Below are 21,936 nucleotides of genomic sequence, written 5' to 3' on the forward strand. Positions count from 1 at the left end.
ACATTTGTGTCCTCCCCAAATTCATGTGTTGAATTCCTAACCTCCAGGGTGGTGGTATTAGGAGCTAAGATCTTTGGAAGGTGATTAGGTCATGAAGGTTCTTTCCTCTTGAATGGGATTAGTGCCCTTACAGAAGAGGCCAAGAGAGAACTATTATGCCTTCCACCATGTGAGGAAACAGCAAGAAGGAACCTTCTATGAACGAAAAGTGACCCTCACCCAACACAAAATCTTTCACTGCCTTGATCTTGAACTTCCCAGCCTCCAGAACCATGAGAAATAAATGTCTGTTGTTTATAAGCCACCTGGTTTATGGTATTTTGTTATAGAAGTCTGAAGAGACTAAGACAGGGAGGTGCACCCCTTTTCTATTTGGGAACTTATGATTTAGGAGCCCCCCATGTCCTTTGTGATTCAAAGCTATTGAATTCAAGGCAGCTATTGTAATTCAAGGTTAATTCCAATATGTGATGATTTTCACAAACTTATTTCCTAGTTGTCCCATTGCTATCTGTTGTAAAAATTATTATAAGCCTTTGAATTTACTGTGAGTTATTGATGCTATATGAAATTTTATTTGGTTCTCTTTAGCCTTTACAGCATACCATGTAAGTCACCAGTACTAACAATAGCACTGTGTAAAAAAATAAAGATTGTTTTCTCCAGTTCAGTAGCTAGTTCATTTTCCTACTTTTTGGCACCTTACCTTTACATTGGGGAAATTTATGTTGTCACCAGAGACATAGTCTAGATTTCATGTCTTAATTTCTGCATTCAAGAAACATGTTAAGTGTTAAAGTAAAAATGTTTAAGGTGTTTGATGACCCATTTAAGCCCACAGACCAGGAATCCTAAAATTCTGTGTTGCTACTCACCCTCCCACCAATGAAATACCAGAGGAACAGTATAATGCAAATCAAAATGCCAGTTCAATTATGGGTATAAAAGTACCCAATATGCCAACCCAGGATATAGAACAAGTTGGAGCACACATGTTCAGTCTCAAATCTAAGAGAGACTTTTTTTCTCATCCAATTGAAAATCTTTGCATGTCCTCACACTGCAGCCAGCTTTTTGTAGGGAAATAATCATATAAAGGGAAGGACATCAATCGCTCATGTGCGCACAGCAGGCCAGGTGTCACAGGAAAGTGTCCACGCGTACTTGCCTCAGGCCTTTTGTTTCTTCCTGCAGGAGCCCCTATTTTAAAGATAATTATGACAACTTAGCTTCTGCCCAGTGATTTTTTAAATTTCAAAGCAGTTCTAACTGGGAACATTTTAGGTAATTTAAAGCTGAACATTAAACATGGGTAATCCCAGTGACCACAAAGAAGCTATAGCAAATGTACTGGTTAGAGTCCTCTTGGTTGCTCTTTGAGAATGGTACCTGCAAGGCAATTCCTAGTCTATAAAAAGGGAATGTCATTGAAGGATGCACAGATAGTTGCTAGATGTGAGGCTGAAGTGGTCTGATTTCAATTAGAGCAGATTAATAGAATGTGGTAGGACTACAGAAAATTTAGGAAAGTGTAGCAGAGACTCTGAGTAATGAGAGACAGCTCCACCAAATTCTCAGGAATTGATCATCATGTTTTAATGTTGCAGATTCAATGATATGTTCATACCACCAGTGATAATGCAAAAACACAATGGCACAAAAGGACAGGCCAAGGGCAAATGATTATACAGGCATTTGTGTTGGAAATGCTCTGATTCGTGATCTTCATAGAGACTGCATAAAGAGCTGCATTCCCTTTGGAGACTTCAGCAAATACAAACATTGTATGTAAATACAACCCAGGGATCATTTTGGATTCCTCTCTTCTTTTCACAGGCTTTCCCATCTCAGCAGATGGCATGGGAGTCATCCTTGATATTCTGTTTCCTTCAGCATGCCCACAGACACAACCCATCAGCAAGTTTTGTTGATTATAGCTTCAAAATGCATCCCAGATGCAACCACTTCACATCATCTCTAGTGCTGGCAGGCAAACCCACGTCACCATAATCTCTTGCCTGAATAATTGCAGTAACCTTCAAACTGGGCCCCTTGCTTCTGCTTTGCCCTGTTCCCACCCTGATAATCCACTCTCAAAGTGCTCAATATTCTTGAATGGGTTGTTTGTTTGGTTGCTTTTTAATCAATTTTATTTTTTTAGAGCAGTTTTGGTTCACAGCAAAATTAAGTGGAAAGTACTGAATTCCCCAGCAAGCTCTCCCCGGCCCACAGCCACCCCCATTATCAACCCCCCGCCCCCAACCCCACCAGAGCGGTACATTTGTTATAATCGATTAACCGACACTGATATACCATTATCACCTGCACTCTGTAGTTTACATTAGAGTTCACTGTTGATGTTGTACATTCTATGGTTTTGACAAATGTATAATGACATGTATTCACTATTGTAGTATCATACAGTTTCACTACCCTAAAATTTCTCCGTGCTGGGCCTATTTATTCCCAACCCTTGGCAACCACTGATCTGGAAAAGGCAAAACTATTTGTCTCCATCGTTTTGCCTTTTCCAGAATGTCATATGATTGGAATCGTACAATCTGTGGCTTTTTCAGATTGGCTTCTTTCACTTAGTAATATGCATGTAAGGTTCCTCCTTGTCTTTTTGTGGCTTAATGGCTCATTTCTTTTTAATGCTGAATAATATTCCATTGTCTGGATGTACCACAGTTTATACATTCACCTACTAAAGGACATCTTGGTTGCTTTAAAGTTTCGGCAATTATGAAGAACAAGCTGCTAGAAACATCCGTGTACAGGTTTTTGTGTGAACATAAGTTTTCGACTCAATTTGGGTAAATGCCAATGAGGATGATTGCTGGATCGAATGGTTAGAGTGTTTTGTAAGAAACTGCCAAACCGTCTTGCAAAGTGGCTGAACCATTTTGCATTCCCACTGGCAATGAATGAGAATCTCTATGGCTCCACATTCTTGCCAGCAATTGGTGTTTTCAGCGTTCTGGATTTTGGCAATTCTAATAGGTGTGTAGTGGTATCTCGTTATTTCAATTTGCGTTTTCCCAATGACATACGATGTGGAGCATCTTTGTATAAATGTATTTGCAATCTGTATATTTTCTTTGGTGAGGTGCCTGTTCAGATCATTTGTCCATATGTTCATTGGGTTGTGGTATCTTCTTATTGTTGGGTTTTAAGAGTTCTTTACTTATTTTGGATAATAACCTTGCATATTTTTTTTCCAGGCCACAGCCTGTCTTCTCATCCTCTTGACAGTATCTTTCACAGAACAGAAGTTTTTAATTTTAATGAAATCCAAGTTACCAATTATTTCTTTCATGGATTGTGCCTTCGATATGGTATCTAAAAAGTCATCACCCAACTCAAGGTCACCTAGATGTTCTCCTGTTATTTTCTAAAAATTTTATAATTTAGCATTCTACATTTAGGTTTATGATTCATTTTGAGTTTGTGTGTGTGTGTGTGTAGAGTGTAAGGTCTGAATGAGTTTTGAAAAATAAATCATATGAAGTCACTCTCCTGTTTAAAACTCTCCAGTGGCTTCCAATTATGTTTAGAATTAAGCCAAAGTCAGGCCGGGCGCGGTGGCTCAGGCCTGCAATCCCAGCACTTTGGGAGGCCGAGGCGGGCGGATCACGAGGTCAGGAGATGGAGACCATCCTGGCTAACACGGTGAAACCCCGTCTCTACTAAAAATACAAAAAAAATAGCTGGGCGTGGTGGCGGACACCTGTAGTCCCAGCTACTCGGGAGGCTGAGGCAGGAGAATGGCGTGAACCCGGGAGGCGGAGCTTGCAGTGAGCCGTGATCGCGCCCCTGCACTCCAGTCTGGGCGGTGGAGCGAGACTCCGTCTCAAAACAAACAAACAAAAAAAACCTTAAAAATAAAAATAAAGAATTAAACCAAAGTCCTTACCACCTTATCATGGTCTGTGACTTCTACCCAACCTGACCACTTTCCACAGCTTCAGGCAGACTTCGTATGATTCTGTTTCCTTCTGCCTCTTGGATGTGTGGAGTTCATTCACAGCATACACTGAAGCAAGATATCATACCCAAGAATCTGTAGCTAGCAAATGAGGCCTAATAGGAATCAAATGAGTAAATACTATAGAGAAGAGTGAATGGAAGAAATTTGGAGCAATTTCCTCAAACAACTTTCTTCAGTTTGTGTGTAGGACTTAGTAAGTAGATGGGTCAGGAGGAGGAGGGCTGAAAGGATCAGAGGCTGAATCAACTGACAACTGCCTAAGAAAATGAAGAAAAGCTTGAATTGGATCTTTAAAAAAAGAATCCTGGCTAGGCACAGTGCTTCGCACCTGTAATACCAGAGCTTTAGGAGGCTGAGATGGGAGGACTGCTTGAGGCCAGGAGTTGGAGACCAGCCTGGGCAACGTAGCAAGACCCTGTCTCTACTAAAAATTAAAAATAAAATATTAGCCAGACATGGCGGCACTCACCTGTAGTCCCAGCTACTCAGGAGGCTGAGACAAGAGGATTGCTTGAGCCCAGAAGTTGAGGCTATAGTAAGCTGTGATTGCACCACTGCATTCCAGCCTGGGCCAAAAAAAAAAAAAAGTCCTGAGACTGAACACTTTAAAATCTGTAGTTACTTCATGTAAGTGAACACTTTAAAATCTATAATTACTTCATATAAGAATAAGGGATCATTCTCACTGGGGTACTATGGATCATGCGTGCAATTTTTATAACTTGTACTGTATTACAAAGCGGTGACTCTTTTTCATTAATTTACTTCTATTTGAATTAATAATTATATATACAGATGCTCCTTGACCTACAATGGGGTTATGTCCCAATAAAGCCACTGTAAGCCAAAAATATAGTAAGTCAAAAATGCATTTAATACTCTAATAAACTCACAGTAAGGGTGAAAAATTTTAAGTTGAGCCATAGTAAGTCAGGGACCATCTAAATACAGTAGCTCCCCCTTATCTATGGTTGCACTCTGTGGTTTCAGTTACCCACAGTCAACTGCAGTCCAAATATATTAAATGGAAAATTCAAGAAACAATGCATAAGTTTGTAATTTTGCGCCATTCTGAGTAGCATGATGAAATCTCGGCTATCCCATTCTGCCCCACCTGGAACATGAGTCACCCCTTTGTCCAGCAGACCCACGCTGTCTGTGGTACCCACCTGTTAGGCACTTAGTAGTCTTCCAGGTTATCAGATCGACTGTCCTGGTATTGCAGTGCTTGTGTTGAAGTCACCCTTATTTTACTTCAGAATGACCCCAAAGCCCAAGCGCAGTGAGGCTGGCATATTTTATTATTTTATTATTACTTATTGTTGTTTTCTATTTTATTATTAGTTATTGTTGTTAATTTCTTATTGTTCCTAATTGATAAGTTAAACTTTATGATAAGCATGTGAATATATAAGAAAAACAGCATATATAGGGTTTGGTACTATCCATGGTTTCAGGCATCTCTTTTGTGGGGGTGGGCAGTAGTAAAACATATCCCCCAAGGATAAGGGGGGACTATGCATATTTGAAACCTGAATTTTCCCAGAATCATGATTTTTTAAAACTTTCTAGGGTGTACTTGATGTCTTGCTATCAGCTCTATTTGATGGTGCATTTCTAATCCTCCACTCACCCGTCGTTTAGAACACTGTTCTCCCAGGTACACATCAGCTGCAGTGATGGAACTTAAACACAGCTGTTCTGTATTCCTCTCTCTCACTGTCGCTCTTCACCACAGGCTTTGCCGAGTTGTCCTGAACACAAGTGTGCCTTCTGCTGTAACTAACAAAAATGTACTATCGCATGAAAGGAACTAAATGGCATTTAGATGCTTTTACTTAAAATATCAATAATGAAACCAAAAACTCCAGCTTCTCTTTTGCACCTCATGAGGACCCTCACGTAAATGTTATGACAGTAGTATTTCTCAATGATATGCTCCGTTTACTCCCTCAGGAATGGCTTCCACAATGTTAAATCCTACTTTATAATAAATAACGTTATAATAATGTTGCAACCCAGCTTAGTTCGGTTGAAAAGAAATTCATCTTTGAATCACTAGAAATAACACAATTCTCTTCCAGGCTGATGTAAATAGCATTTCATTATTCCTTACATCCAACAATACTATGTGCTTAATACTGTATCCAGCAAATAGTATATATTTGAAGATTTTAATGGAATGTCTACTTGGTAATGGTAATGTTATTTATATCTTATTGGGAAGATAGATTTGTTTAGCTCTGCAGAAACCAATTTTATGAATTTCATGAAGGTCTGGTGCCAGCTAGTGGTACCTATTATATATGCATCAAAAAGATGATTGACTTTTTTTTAAATAACCAAAGACAACATGGTCTCATCGAGATTGAAAAATTGCTTAAAAATAACTTTTAAAGGAATATTGTTTGCCATGTTGAGGAGAACCAACAGACTGTGCATAAAAATGGATGTCTGTCTTGGCCATGCACAGTGACTCATGCCTGTAATTCCAGCACTTCGGGAGGCCAAGGCGGGTGGATCACCTGAGGTCAGGAGTTCGAGACCAGCCTGGCCAACATGGCAAAACCTTGTCTCTACTAAAAATACAAAAAATTAGCTGGGTGTGGTGGCACCCGCCTGTAATCCCAGCTACTCAGGAGGCTGAGACAGGAGAATCACTTGAACCCAGGAGGCAGCGGTTGCAGTGAGCCGAGATTGCGCCATTGCACTCCAGCCTGGGCAACAAGAGTGAAACTCCGTCTCAGGAAAAAAAAAAAAAAGGATGTCTGGAATGTTCTGTTGTCATATAATGCTCTATGCCAACTTCCACTTAGTCATTATGCTCCCATATTCTGATTATTCATGTGTCTGTCGTTTTTATTGTATCAGGAAGTTACTGGGATAGGGCTCGTGCCCTCATTTCTGTAACTCACCATTTGTCACAAGATCTGACAATTAGATGCAGAAAGAAATATTTATTGAATACATAAGAGAATTCAAGAAAAATTATTGCCATATTTCACTTACCACAGTGCATGACTTCTGAAAGCAGTTATTCAGGGGTTATCAGCACTGGGTCATGACCTTAATTATTCAGAAGTATACCAGGCAACTTTGGGCCTCTAAGCTTTTTTAATCTTCAAGAATTTCCTAGTTGACTTAGATATCATAGATCTGTTGAACCATTAGCTGTCCCATGAGGCCTCATTAGAAATTACAGGGCCTCCGAGACAAGCATCCCAGATCCAGCTTACTATTTTAACCATTTAGTCATTAGTAACAAACTTTGGACTGACAGATTTCATTTTCCTGGGATGGGAGCCGGGTTATAAAACATATCTTACCGTTCAGTCTCTAATGACATTTACTTTTAAAATCAATGCTTTCTTATTAATTTGCTGATTAGTGGTGTTAATAATTGGCTCAAGTGGGAATTTCAGATGTAAGCTAATGGTTCATTAATCAAATTTAAAAGGCCGTCATCTTTTAAATATGAGGATGAAACTTCTAATTTCCTTCAGGACTGACAGTCAGATATGTTCCTCTGGGGAGGGGAATCTTTCCACTTTATGCCTTCAATGGTTGACACGATTTCCAGGGCCATTTGTTAATTATGACCCCTGGTATGAAGTAAAATTGATTTGGAATCCTAGCTCTTTATGGAAGGAGTTTAGAGTTCAAATTAGTTCAGCTTCCTCAGATGTATAAAGAAAATACAGTTTCTTTATTTTCTATAATTGACATAGTTTTCTCAGAAACCTATTTGAAGGGTAGGTTTCAATGCATGTGCTCTGCATGCCACCATAATTGAAATAGTTGGTTTAGATGACTCGGTCATTTGTGGATAAATGATTACATTTTCAGTTTTCTCAGCCTTTCTCTGCTGCTATCCAGGATTGGTTTTGGAAGAGAGTTTGGGGTCTAGAGGTTTTGTTTTTACAGTCTTGTGCAGTGGGGCCAGAGGGCCAAGCACCCCCAGAACATCTTCCAGATCCTTGTCGATTTCTGCTATAGACAGGTTTGCATGTTGCAACAGGTACCATCTCATCACCTGGAACTCACTGCTGAAGTTTGTGTTTCAGACATCTGCTTCCAGCATAAAATCCCTGCACACTGCAGCCTTTGTCCCAACTTCAGGCTCCCATCCACCCACTATTCTTAGATCTTCTGTGCCTTTTACTACTGTGGCATGCAAGAAATTCCGGATGGCTTGACTGCCACATAAGAGGCTTGGGAAGCATTTTCTTAAGCTCATCTTTCTTGCTAACACCCGTATGATATAAAATTCATGTTGGCTCGGATTGCATGTGGGTCTTCTTCTATGGGAATGGGACTGACTACTTCACAGGCTTCCTCATACTTGTCTGGGATTTTTTATTCCTCCCTATCACCTCTTCTTCTTCGAGTTTCTTCCACAGAGGAGAAAAATGAAACACCTGCTGAGCTCAGTATCTTACCTTTATCTTTCTTTGCCTCCAGGTCATGAAGAAACATGCTTTCCTTTTCCTGGATATTATATCCTAATTTTTCCCACCCCTTAACATATGGAAGAAAATCTCCATGACATATCTTATCATACTTGGCTCTTTAAAAAAAAGAAAAAGAAAGACAGAGAGAGACAGAATCTCACCCTATCACCCAGGCTGGAGTGTGGTGGCTCAGTCACAGCTCACTGCAGCCTCAAACTCCTCAAAGCAAGTGATCCTCCCACCTCAGCCTCTCCAAATGCTGAGATTACAGGCATAAGCCACTGCACCTGGCACTGTGCTTGGCTCCTGATATGTTGATAGGAGTTTAAAGAATTTTACTGCCTTCCCTTCCGTTATGGCTCAGGCTTAGGGATGGAAGGCTGCAAAGAAATAGAAATCAAATGGAAAGTGAAAACTCGATCCTTTAATGTTTTCAAAACCTTGTCTTTGTTACACCTACATCAGTGGTTGTGAACTCCGGCTGCAGATTAAAATCCCCGGGGGTCTTTTAAAAAAACAAATGCTTAGACCAACCATAAAAAAAAATCAAACCACAATATCACACACTCAGCAACCAGATGCTGGGAGAGTTTAGTGAATTGCTCAGTGTCACTTAGGAAATTAGTCCCACCCAGCTGGGTGCCCTTCCACCCTCCTACACTGCCAAGCTGACCACTGTGCTGAACCAGTGATTTCTATTCCTAAATAGATATGCAAACCAAACTCATAATGTATTTAATGTTTGTAGTACAGTGTGTGTGTGTATCTGTAGTATATACATATTCTACCAAAAAAAAATGTTTTCCTCATTTACTTCCTTATCTATTATAATATTATGGTGGAGTTTTGGCCCAATGGCTATACTAGCAGGAGATTGTTCTTTAAGGAAAGTGTCCTCTGTCCTCATTACACAATGAACTGATTCCCGTTACTGTAGTGAACAGCTGAGTCTGCCAATCACATCAGCTCTGCCTTTTTGCCCTTCCTTCCCAACCCCATCCCAACTCCACAGAAGACTTTTCCATATTCATAGTTTCTCTGGAGTCACTTCTAAGGACATCTAATGCTTTAATTTCTTGCAGTCTGTGGGAAGAAATAGAGAAATTGAGCAGAGACATGCAACTTGATGGTTTGTTTGTTTGTTTGTCTGTTTTGAGATGGAGTTTCTCTCTTGTTGCCCAGGCTAGAGTGCATTGGAGCAATCTCGGCTCACTGCAACCTCCACCTCCTGGGTTCAAGCCATTATCCTGCCTCAGCCTCCAGAGAAGCTGGGACTACAGGCGCCTGCCACCATGTCCTGCTAATTTTTGTATTTTCAGTAGAGATGGGGTTTCACCATGTTGGCCAGGCTGGTCTTGAACTCCTGACCTCATGATCCATCCACCTTGGCTTCCCAAAGTGCTGGGGTTACAGGTGTGAGCCACCACACCTGGCCGATGTTTTTTACTAATACCAGAGATCGTTAAATCCTGCACCAAAAGTAAAGGAAACACAGTCCATGTAGCCATTATCTTCTCATCACTTCTAAAGGATGTGTGATGTCTAAGCCCTTTCTACATTTAAGCTACTATGTATTTTTGAATCTCCTGTCTTCTCTGTTTCGTGATTCATATTCTCTCCCTTCCCCTCTTCTTCCCCCCTCCTCCCCTCTCCTCCTCCAAATATACAAGAAGCTTGCAGCTATTTGTTTCTGTACAACAGAACAATAAATCTGACAAGATGAGACACCTGAGGTTGTCAGGAAGCTAACAGCAGGCTGCCTATACTTCATCAACCCCTCTGTTTTAAAGGGGTTCACCTGCCCTTAAGGAAAAGGAAGGTCGGGAATTTATCAGAAGCAGCATGGCATCTTATTTACCAGTTTCTTTCTCCATCTTTCACATTTTAACCATGAACTCCATTGCACATTCTGTCTATGGCAAACAAGGATTCCTAGTTGCTGGGTTTCACAATGTTCATTCTGGGATGTGAGCTGGCTCAACTAAATGCCATTTTAGTCTTCCAGCCTGGGAAAAGCAAGGCACCCATCTAATAACAGCCTCTTTTTTTTTTTTTTTTTTTTTTTGCAATGGAGTTTTGTTCTTGTTGCCCAGGCTGGAGTGCAATGGTGTGATCTTGACTCACTGCAACCTCCACCTCCCGGGTTCAAGTGATTCTCCTGCCTCAGCCTCCTGAGTGTCTGGGATTACAGGCACCCGCCACCACACCCAGCTAATTTTTTGTATTTTTAGTAGAGAGAGGGTTTCACCACATTGGCCAGGCTGGTCTCGAACTCCTTACCTCAGGTGATCCACCCACCTCAGCTTCCCAAAGTGCTGGGATTACAGGCATGAGTCACTGCGCCCGGCCCAGCCTCACCTTTTATAAAGAGAGCTCTCTGCAAGAGGCTGTCTGCAGATAACCAGCAAGGGGTATCTGTTTGTCCAGGAGTGCTCTCACTCTGTCGGTTTGTCGCTATGCGTATTGACACCACTTTCACATGTGCAGTCCGAGTATTTCTTTTTCCTGTTTCTCTGGGAGTTATTTGAGGATAGCATCTGAAGGCTTTTAAGTGTGAAGAGTTAAGAAGTATCATGTCTTTTATGACTGGCTACTGCTGATGGGACTGGCTGTGGACATCTAGAAAACACCTCCCTTGATTTGTGTCATTGTGGCATTTGCTCGGGCTCTGGAGAGCGAGTCATTCATGATTGTCCTGGTCAGAAATTTCACACCCAAAGACTCATTTGTCTCTCTGTTTTTCCATTCCCAGCCTGGATGTGTAAATACCACTGAAGTGGACATTAAGAAGTCATCCAGAATGAGAAACCCCCACAAAACACGGAAGGTAAAACTGTCATTTGTTGTGCTGATCTTGGTGATGGATTGCATTGTTTACAGGACGTCAGCCATAAAAACACTTTCTTCTCATGTCATGCAGTATCTTTCCCACTCTTCCCAGCCTTCCACAGCCCTCCCTTCCTCAAGAATAGCCCCACCCTATGCTCAAGCACACCAGGGTCCCAAGACAGAGCGGTGGTCCTGACTGAGATGAGAGGAACAGGATTTCTAAGGAAATCATCCTTAGAAAACCTGATACTGATGAGAGAAGGGCATTTTAAAACCTGAGGAAAGGGGGACATCTGAAAGATATTTAATTCCAGAAAGAGTGCAGGGACCCCCTCTTAACACTAGAATTTTGTGACACAACCATAAGACTGTGGTTGTATTTCACTGTTTGTTATCTGAGAGAATATCGGCGTGCAGGGTGTGGGGGAAGCTATTCCGAGTTCAGTGACATTTTAAATAACCCTTTGAAAATGCACAGCAATAGTTTCTACATATTTTTTAAAGCAACACGTACAACTAGAAGGCATTTTTATTTATTCTATAAAACACGCTTGATGTACACAAGAATTTCTGGCCTGTAGCAGTCGCTTTGAGAACACAGCTTATAGATTGGTGCTGTTGGATTAATACACTCCACAAAGTTCAAGGTCTTTTTTCTGTGGCCATTTCCTTAGTATTTCGTTAGCCATCGTGTTTTCCAGAGTCTGTGTCCCTGTAGTAAGCACTCAATATTTTTTTCTAGTCTTATTTTGTGTTGCCTTTTTCTCCCATCCCTAGAAACATAGCATCATGTTCAAAGGCCCCAATATGGTCCAAGTACCTTTTCTTTCTTTTAAGGCAGTTTACCTTGATGTTAGGATAAAGAAGCCGAAGCAAAGCACCACAAAACCAATTCGGATGCGGTGCTCAAATGCTTCTGCCCCTAGGAACTCTCCAAGAGAGAGGCGAAGCCAGACCAAAGCAAGCCTGTCTGGTCTGTCTCTCTGGTGGCTGGCCCAACTTAATTGCTTTCATCCTCTGCTCACGGCACATCCTGAGGGCACCAAGAACTATTTTTGCAGAACAAGATTCAAAAATGCTATCGGCTCTCCAAAAAGTGCATTAAGCCACCTCTCTCCACTTTCTGAATAGTGAAATTACTCTTCGAAATACTTTATTGGGTGTCCTGTTTCCCCCAACAGACCCTAACCCAGACATGCTGTGATTCAGAAGAGAATGCATATGGATTAACAAGATAGCACTTAGACACAATAAAGGCATCATTTATACTCTCTCTTCGGCACCATATTCAGTATAGATCCTCTTTCTCGTGTTTCACATGGCACCCTTCTTTTTGAACATTTGAGAAGCATTAGTTTACAACGTCGTTCTTTGCATACCATCAGCCCTCATTTAACGATGAAAAGCCCATGAGGCATTGCAAGGTGAAATATTGTAAAGAAACAGAGTCATTGAGATCTAGCTCTCTTTGTCTCGATAACATCTAATTTCTTGTGAATCAGTAACGATAGAATGACAGGGCCTCACTCCAGAGCTGTCTAGCACTAACATTTGCCAGAAGAAAACAAAAGTCCTGAAAAATCTGACAGCAAATAACAGGTATACCCTTATTTTCCACAGTTGAGAAAACGGATTTTTCTCACCTTTTGATAAATGTAGCTTCTCACAGTCAGAAGTGTTCAATTTGCTAGAATCTTCGCAGATGATAATGTTATTTTACATGGAAGGTTATCTGACTCCAAGCCACATACTGATATTTTTTAGAAGTATCACCACTGATACTTTAGCTCATAGTTGTTTAGGAACTGTAATGACCCACTGAATTAGCAAAATTAAGGAGTCTGTACTCTATGCCAGACATGTCCTGGGCTTTAGGTACTCCACAGTAAATGGGACAGTCAGGGCCTTGCTCCCCTAATTCATGGTCTCATAAGGGTGCAGGTGTTGAGCAAGGAGATAAATGTCTGTACATAGATATAAGTATATGATTTTGTTAAGCTTTATGTAGTCTGCCGGGGCCGCCTTAACAAAATACCACAAACTAGGTGGTTTAAACAGTAGGAATTTGTTACCTCATAGTTACGGAAACTAGAAGTTCGATATCAGGGTGGTGGCAAGTTCAGTTCCTGTGGAGTGTCTCTTCCTGCTTGGGGATGGCTGCCTTCTTCTCGTATCCTCAGTGGCTTTTCCTGTGTGTGCATAGAGACAGAGAGAAAAACAAAACAACCAACTCTGGGGTCTCTTCCTCTTCTTAAAAGGACACCAGTTCTATTGTATTAGTTCCCACCCTACAACCCCACCTAACCTTTATTTCCTCTTCACAGGCCTGATCTCCAAATATAGCTATGTTGGGGGATAGGGCTGCAACATAAGAATTTAGGGGAGGGGACACAACTCCATCCATGACATATGACAAAGGGAGTGTACGTGATTCGTGCTTGTGATTGCCACTGCATTTTGTCAGTGAATACCTTGACAGCAATCAGCAAGCTGTTTCACCACCCTCTGAGGGGTCCACAGCTCTGTGTCTGTGGAGCAGGTGACACTGTGAGATCACAAACCACAGACAGAAATGGCAGAGGCCAGCCAGTCGCCCCTGGAAGCCACCCTTCCCTTCCGCCATAATTGAGCCGTCTCTGTAGCGCCTCCTCCTGGCTGTGTGGTCGGCCTCCATCTTTATACTGTGGCTGCTCAGGAAGTGGAAGCTATGGAGCATGCTTAATCTTTGAAAGCAGATAATGCTCGTAGCAAGGAGAGCTGCTGTTCATTTCTTTGGGAGTGAGCTATAATAATTTTTCCTGTAATTACGTGCCGTGACAAGAATAAAGGACCCGGTAAATCCCTAAAGTAACAATCTAGCATAGGTGCCTGAAGAATATCAGAATCATTTCACATTTCATTTGGGAATGTTGTATCTAATTGTTGAATGTTTGACATGTTTATCAAATGTAGGAAGCGAAGGCTTTGCTGTATGCATGATTTGAGATATGTTAAGAATCTAAAATTAGTCCATTTTCAAGTCTTTCTTTTTAATTAGAATATACTTTACTACAATATAAGGAAATAGGTAAAAATGTATTCTCTCAAGGATCTGTGAAAGAATGATAATGTAGCGTAGCCAGAAAGAAATCAGCCTAATCTAAGTAAGTTTGAAGGGGAACTGTCTGTCTGATGTTCTTGAGTCCGATACTAAAATTTTTACTGTAATAGATTCTGTATTAGCCAGAGTTCTCCAGAGAAACCGAACCAGAGACAGAGTGGGGGGCTGGAGGGGGGAGAGAGACAGAGACAGAGATTTATATTAAGGCATTGACGCACAGGATTATTGAGGCTTGGCGAGTTCAAAATCTCATGGGGGAGGCCACCAGGCTGGAGACCTAGGGAAGAGTGGCGGTTCAAATCCAAAGGCAGTCTGGGGAGACACAGCTCTTGAGTCGCCGGGAAGCTTTTGTTGGGTTGGTAGCCTCAGGGACCCACCGCGGCGTGTCGTCTTGTCGCCAGGCCCCTGGTGCGCCCCCGCGGCAGGCAGAGCTCACGGCCATGTCCCCACCCCACCCCGTGCTGATCCAGGGTCCGGGCACCGCGTCGATGGCGGCTCCGTAGAACGCGCGGACCCGGCCGCAGCCCGTGTCCTGAGCGGACTGGACTATAACACGAGGCATCTGCCCTGCTTCTGCCGGGCCCAGGTGGTGCGGGGCTTCGGCCGTGGCTCCAGGCCGCTGGGCATCTCCGCAGCTAATTTTCCTGAACAAGTAGTAGCTAATCTTCCAGTTGATGTATCCATTGGCATTTATTATGGTTGGGCCAGTGTCGGAAGTGGAGATGGCCTTTAGGTGGTGGTGAGCATGGGATGGACCCTCTACCACAAGAATACGAAGAAGTCCATGGAAACGCTTATCCTGCGGACCTTCAAAGAGGACTTCTATGGGGAAATCCCCAGTGCGGCCATTGTTGGCTACCTCAGACCAGAAAAGAACTTTGATTCTTTAGACTCACTTATTTCAGCAATTCCAGGTGACATTGAGGAGGCTAAGAAACGACTAGATTTACCAGAACATTTGAAACTCAAGACAATTTCTTCCAGGTTTCTAAAAGCAAAATAATGAATAGCCCCTGATGAAAAAAAATGTATTATTTATTCGTTCACTGTTTTCTAGTATTTCGGTGTTTTTTACTATCCAGCCTCATCTTGGTTATATTTTAAAACTCAAATGTTTTCCTACAGCTGAAAATTAAACAGTACAGTGTAGTTACCATATCATGCTTCAGCTGTTAAACTAAGGCCATCATATCATAGCACTAAAAAGATTCTTTTAAAAATCAATATTTAAAAAATATATATTGATTAAAATGTACCACTAGAAATGTATTACATGTCTTATGATGGAAGTGAAATGTGTATAAGTATGGGTAAAAAGACAAATCACTAGTTTGAGATGAAAAGTGAAATTTTCATGGTAAAATACCTGCATGTATGTACTTGTATAGCTTGTACTTCTAAACAAAGAAGGCTTATAAAAGTAAATGCATTAAATAGAAGTTTAATAGTTTATCATAAACCTACAGGGAAGAAACCCAGACTTTGTATTTTTGATATTTTGTGCATTATTATTAGAAACATGAAGATGTTTGTGAAATTTTGTTTTAGTCATTTTCTTTGAAGTCACATCATCGTACCATCTTCATTTTCGTACAGAGCTGCTTCAATTCTGCCATCTAGACGTCCCCTGCCTGTTTTTCTGTTGTTGTTGTTTTTTAATACAGTAAAATAAGTGTTTTTCAAATCTGTACATCTTTTTGTGGGATAGCGCTTCTTTTTTAAGAGTAAATATCCTTGTTCTTCAAAACAACAAACAACAACAAAAAAGGCAGTCTGGAGGCAGAATCCCTTCTTGCTCAGGGGAGGTCAGCCTTTGTTCTATTAAGGACTTCAACTGATTGGGTGAGGCCCACCCGCATTGTGAAGGGCAAACTGCTTTACTCAAAGTCCATTGATTTAAATGTTAATCCCATCCAATAAACACCATCACAGAAACATCCACAGTAATGTTTGTCCACATATCTGAGTACTATGAGCCAGCCAAGTTGACACAAAATTCACCACCACAGGCTGTATCCTTCTGTAGGGCAATAGCTAGAGGGGTCCTAGGACACAAAACCTGAGGGAAATGATAAGAGCATCTGCATGTATGTGTGACTGGACCCACACTTTGGGCTCCCTCCTGTAACTTAGCACCCATATTTCAAAATAACAGTAAGCTATTTCCTATCCTGTTCTCTTTTTCCTCTGTCACCTTCATTTGGACATCATGGCACTAAATATTACAGTTAACAGCATCAGTGAAAAGCTAATGTGCACATCCTAGAAAAACAACAGCAAATGTATAATTAGCTGTCTGGTTTTCCTGCTATTAATAATCCAGTGGTTCTAGCTGTTTCTGCATAAAATATGGACATGTCTTCAACTCCATATACAGCATGTGTACATTTAAATTTTAATGTGTTACTGAACAGAATAAACTACTCTTGTCTTAGAGCAACACAAAAGTGTGTCAAGTAAAGGGTATAGTAAAGGTGCAGGCAATAGAAACTGCTCAAATGAGAATGAATAAAGAGGGGACTTTTCTTTTTTTGAAATGGAGTCTCACTCTGTCTTGCCCAGGCTGGGGTGCAGTGGCGGGATCTCGGCTCACTGCAGCCTCTGCCTCGCAGGTTCAAGTGATTCTCCTGTCTCAGCCTCCCAAGTAGCTGGGTCTACAGGCATGTGCCACCACACCCTGCTCATTTTGTATTTTTAGTAGAGATGAGGTTTCACCATGTTGCCTAGACTGGTCTCGAACTCCTGACCTCAGGTGATCCACTTGCTTCAGCCTCCCTAAGTGCTGGGATTACAGGCATGAGCCACCACACCCGGCCAAGAGGGGACTTTTCTGATTCATGGTCTGAAACCTTGTGGCAGGCAGTGGTCAAGCTTGCCCAGAGGTGTGAGTGGACCCAGCTCTCTCATGATTTCTCTCTCTGGTTGCCTTCTCTCTGCTTCTTTCTGTGTACTGACTTTCTCCATATTGTGTCAGATATGGTCACAATCTGTTCTCTAGCTCAGCTGAGCAACCTTGAAAGAAAGAGAAATATTACTACACCAGTCAGTCAGAAAAGCCCCAGAGATTGCATTTCACGTAGAAACACAGAAAGGCTTCTTGTACTTCGCGGTTTCTATTTTACTGTCTCTGAGTTCGTTCTTGGTCTGTTTGAGTTGCTGTGACAAAATATCTTAGACTGGGTAATTTATAAACAACAGAAATGTATTGCTCACAATTCTGGAGTCTGAGAAGTCCAAGATCAAGGCAACAGCAGATTTAATATCTTTCGCGAGCTCACTCTGTGCTTCAAAGATGGTGCCTTCTTGCTGTGTCCTCACATCGTGGAATCGGCAAACGAGCTCCCTCAGGCTTCTTTATAAGGGCACTAATCCCATTCACAAGGGCTTCACCCTCATACCTAGTCACCTCCCAAAGTCCCCACCTTTTAATACCATCACATTAGGGGATGAGGATTTCAACATAAGAATTTTGGAGAGACACAAACATTCAGACCATAGCAAACCCCCACCCCCTGCCTAAAAAAAAAACGGGATAATTTTTCTAGTTCTCTTCTAAAATGTCAAGGGAAATCACACATGAACAGATTTATGTAGGAGGCCAAATCTATTTTATTTAATGAATAAATAGATGACACTGCATATGAAAAAGTGCTTGTCTTAGCACCATAGGAATAAAGGAATGTGTTAATCAAGCCAAAGGATTGCAAATAAATGATCTTGCTATTAAAACTAAAAATGGATCTCAATTAGTTAACTTGATTTTCCCCAGCTGCAAATATTAAGACATTAAGAGATTTTATTTCTCTTCCTCTCTAACCTTACCTGTTTCTAGTTCTATGCCACCCCACCCTGTACCACGATTTGAATACATTTTTTTCTAAAACATGCAAAGCCTTTTACATTGCAAATAATTTTCATAATTTGTCTGCCAAAATAGGATTAATCTCTTTGCCTCCTTTGTCCATAAAATAATCCCCATATATAAAATTATATTCTTCTCGGCTGTTTTCATTGTAGCCAACAATCAAAGTTAAAAGCTATCACTATCCCCAGGAAATGAACAGTACTCAGATTGGTGAAAGGGAGACTTCCTGATGTTGACTTTTATGTAAGACAAGAAATGGAAACTCTGCAGTAACTTCAGAGCAAGTAGCCAGGCTCCTGGAAGATGTTTTAAGCAACACCTCCCAATGGTTTGGGTCATGGTCTCTTATGGGACCTTTTTGTTTCTGTTTTTGTTTTTTTTGTGGAGATGGAGTCTCACTCTGTTGCCAGACTGGAATGCAATGGTGCGATCTTGGCTCACTGCAGCCTCTGCCTCCTAGGTCCAAGTGATTCTCCTGCGTCAGCCTCCCAAGTAGCTGGGACTACAGGCACATGCCACCATGCCTGGCTAATTTTGTATTTTCAGTAGAGATGGGGTTTCACCATGTTGGCCAGAGTGGTTTCTATCTCCTGATCTCGTGATGTGCCTGCCTCAGCCTCCCAAAGTACTGGGATTACAGGCATGAGCCACCACGCCCGGCCTCGTATCGGACCTCTATGAAGTTTACAGGAAATGCATAAATGTTGAAATCATTATAGAAATGTAGAGATAAAAGATAACTTATAGATCATTTTACTTCCCTGATACCACAAATTGCTGTGTTTTTCTAGCAGTCTTTTACGTTATTTTTTTAATCTTCGCCTAAAAACTTACTGTTAAAACCATCAGCTATTTTTTATAAGCACTGTTTACATGACCTGTAGATTATTATTTAAAAACTTTAAATAATTAAACCAAGTTAAAAAAGAATGGAAACTTCAAGTCTCAGAGTCTTTTTATTTTTCTTCTCAAAAATTAAGGTGATACAGTTGAAAAACTAGCAGATACTGAAAGGTAGAACTATTATATAATTGGTGATCTTTCTGTTGCCTAATTTTAATTGACAAATAGTAATTGCACATATTTATCGGGTAATATTCAATAAACATATATACCATGGAATGAACAAATCAGAGTAATCAATATATTCGTCACCTCAAATATTTATCCTTTTTGTGGCAAGAACATTTAAAATCCTCTCTTTTAGTTACTTTGAAATATGGAATACATTATTATTAACAATAGTCACCTTGCTGTCCAATAGAACACCAGAGCTTATTCCTCCTAACTAACTAACTTTGTACCCGTTGACCAAGAGCTTTCTTTTCCTCACCCGCTATCCCAGTCTCTGGTAACTGTCACTCTACTCTCTACTTCAGCTTTTTTATATTCCACATATAAGTGTAATTCTATGGTAAAGACCTCTCTGCCTAGCATATTTCACTAAACATAATGTCCTCTAGGCTCATCCATGTTATTGCAAATGACAGAATTTCTTGTTCTATAAAGGCTGAATAGTGTTCCATTATGTATATATACCACATAATTTTAAAGAAATCAGCCTCTACTGTTATTTCAGAATTCAGAAGGTTGTTTTATTTAATCATGTTCAAATATGGCTAGTATCAGTTTGGGCCATTTCCATTCCTTCAGTGTAAATTAAATCACTTTATATTCCAGGCCCTGTGCTTGTTATTCTTTTTTGTTTCATAATACTGATCCCTTTTTTAGTCATATGTTTATTTGTGTAATTACCTGTGTAACTTCTTTCCCTTCCACTGGATTGTGAGTCCCAGTGCAGAAAGAAGCACATCTATTTTGTTTATTTGTATTTCCCTAATGCTTAGTACTATATCTAGTATATAGTAAGTGTTCAATAAATGTTGAATGAATGAATGAATGAGTGCAAAAATAAAGGAAATAAAAGGGCTAGTTTAAGACATTCAGCTCTGTCCTGTTCAGAGTAAATTCAAAGCATATGAGCAAATCCTTGTGTTGAAATGGATGGCCATTTCCTGCCTGTTGTTTGGCATTATAAAAAAAAGAAAAAAAAGAAATGGATGTCCTCAGTGATGGGAATTGGGTTCCAAGGGTCTGGTGGTAGGGCAAGAGAAGGACATTGAAGAGGCCTACCCAAGATAGTCTGGGAATAGATTATTCCAATGATTAAGTCCAAGTTAAAATCTATAAAGAAAGGATAAGAGCACCAAAAAAAGGACAGAGGCCAGGCGCGGTGGCTCACGCCTGTAATCCCAGCATTTTGGGAGGCCAAGGCAGATGGGTCGCCTGAGGTCAGGAGTTCAAGACCAGCCTGGCCAACATGGTGAAACCCCATCTCTACTAAAAATACAAAAATTAGCCGGGCGTGGTGGCACGTGCCTGTAATCTCAGCTACTTGGGAGGCTGAGGCAAGAGAGTCACTTGAACCCAGGAGATGGAGGTTGCGGTGAGCCAAGATTATGCCACTGCACTCCAGCCTGAATGACAGATTGAGACTCTGTCTCAAAAAAAAAAAAAAGGACGGAGGGCGGGAGACACAAGGGCAAAACCACATCCAAAAGGCGCAGATACAGAGTCAAGACAGATACAGAGTCAAGACATAGTGTTAAGTGGATGTAAGGTCCTAGTGAAAGCAGTTCAGGAATAAAAACACATTGAATTTAGAGATATTGGCAAGCTTGGTGACCGGCCTGAAAATTGGCATCATTAGGCATCTGGATCTAACCTCATCTAATTTCAAAAGTGTCTTTGTAAACTTTATCTGGTACTAATTTTGTGGAGCTCATGCAGTTTTATTATGCCCTCATCCTTCTTGCTCATATCCAAAGAAAAAGTGCTCAATAACACACATTAAATTCTTTATTTTAAAGGAATAATACTTTGATATCCAAGAAGAAATAATTTGGCTTCTTCCTTGAGTTGACACGTGAGATGTCTCATAGTCAGTTACAGATAGTTTTTTATCCCTTTAGTCACCAGATCTTTATTTATACTTACTAAGCAATGGGCCTTTCTCAAAAAGGAGTCTTCCTAAGTAGTAGGTCTGACCTTTTGACAAGTTAATTAAAAAATACAAGGGTATTGAGAATTCCAAAGATGCATGACGCCTCTGGGGTCCCTGATGTTTGCAAATGGCACCCAGTGGCAAGGCTAGTGTTGGGAAATAAATAACCCACTGTTGATATGGAGAGTAGGAGTACCCTGGTGTCTTCTATTGCACCATCAGAAATCAAATCAGCAATAGAATTCTTGACTTGTCACTCTCCTCAGTGCCCCATTTAATTCCTATGTAAAATATCGAGTTATTTTTAAATCTTCTTTTGAGTTATTGCATTCCTATTCTATTCTGCATCCACCTCTCTATTTTCTTAAATCAATGCTTATGAAATGTTAGTTAGTGTTGACATTCTCCAACTTGGTGTTCCCAGCCTGCTCTCAAATTTTATCACATGCACCTTGCTCTCTACATATAACCAATTATTCTGTCAAAGTTAATAATCTAACTACATATTTTTTCCGAGCTGCGCTTCTATTTTATATGCATTTGATATTTATCTTAGCAGTGCCTTTTGAATTTTGTTAAGAAGCTTAATCAAATAAGCTTTGAGCGACCTTATTGAATTTATGCTAGAGTTACTTTTTAGAAAGTCTGTGACTATAAACGGTATTTTGTCCTAAAATGTTTATTTTTTATTTTAAT

At 40.7% G+C, this 21,936-nt stretch overlaps 1 protein-coding gene and 1 pseudogene across 10 annotated transcripts in view; both read left to right on the forward strand.

The window, feature by feature from the left end:
• Positions 1–21,936, forward strand: part of RGS7 (regulator of G protein signaling 7) — a 591,371-nt gene that overhangs the window by 528,073 nt on the left and 41,362 nt on the right. For all 10 annotated transcript variants that reach the window (XM_034949698.4, XM_034949699.3, XM_034949703.4 and 7 more), the window contains one exon: positions 11,195–11,269. In XM_034949698.4, the coding sequence (XP_034805589.3) occupies positions 11,195–11,269 (75 nt within the window). The remainder of the gene's footprint in view (positions 1–11,194; positions 11,270–21,936) is intronic.
• On the forward strand, positions 13,681–21,930 carry LOC117977881 (uncharacterized; annotated as a pseudogene).

This window comes from Pan paniscus, chromosome 1 (assembly GCF_029289425.2).
Source record: "Pan paniscus chromosome 1, NHGRI_mPanPan1-v2.0_pri, whole genome shotgun sequence".
Lineage (NCBI taxonomy): Eukaryota > Metazoa > Chordata > Mammalia > Primates > Hominidae > Pan > Pan paniscus.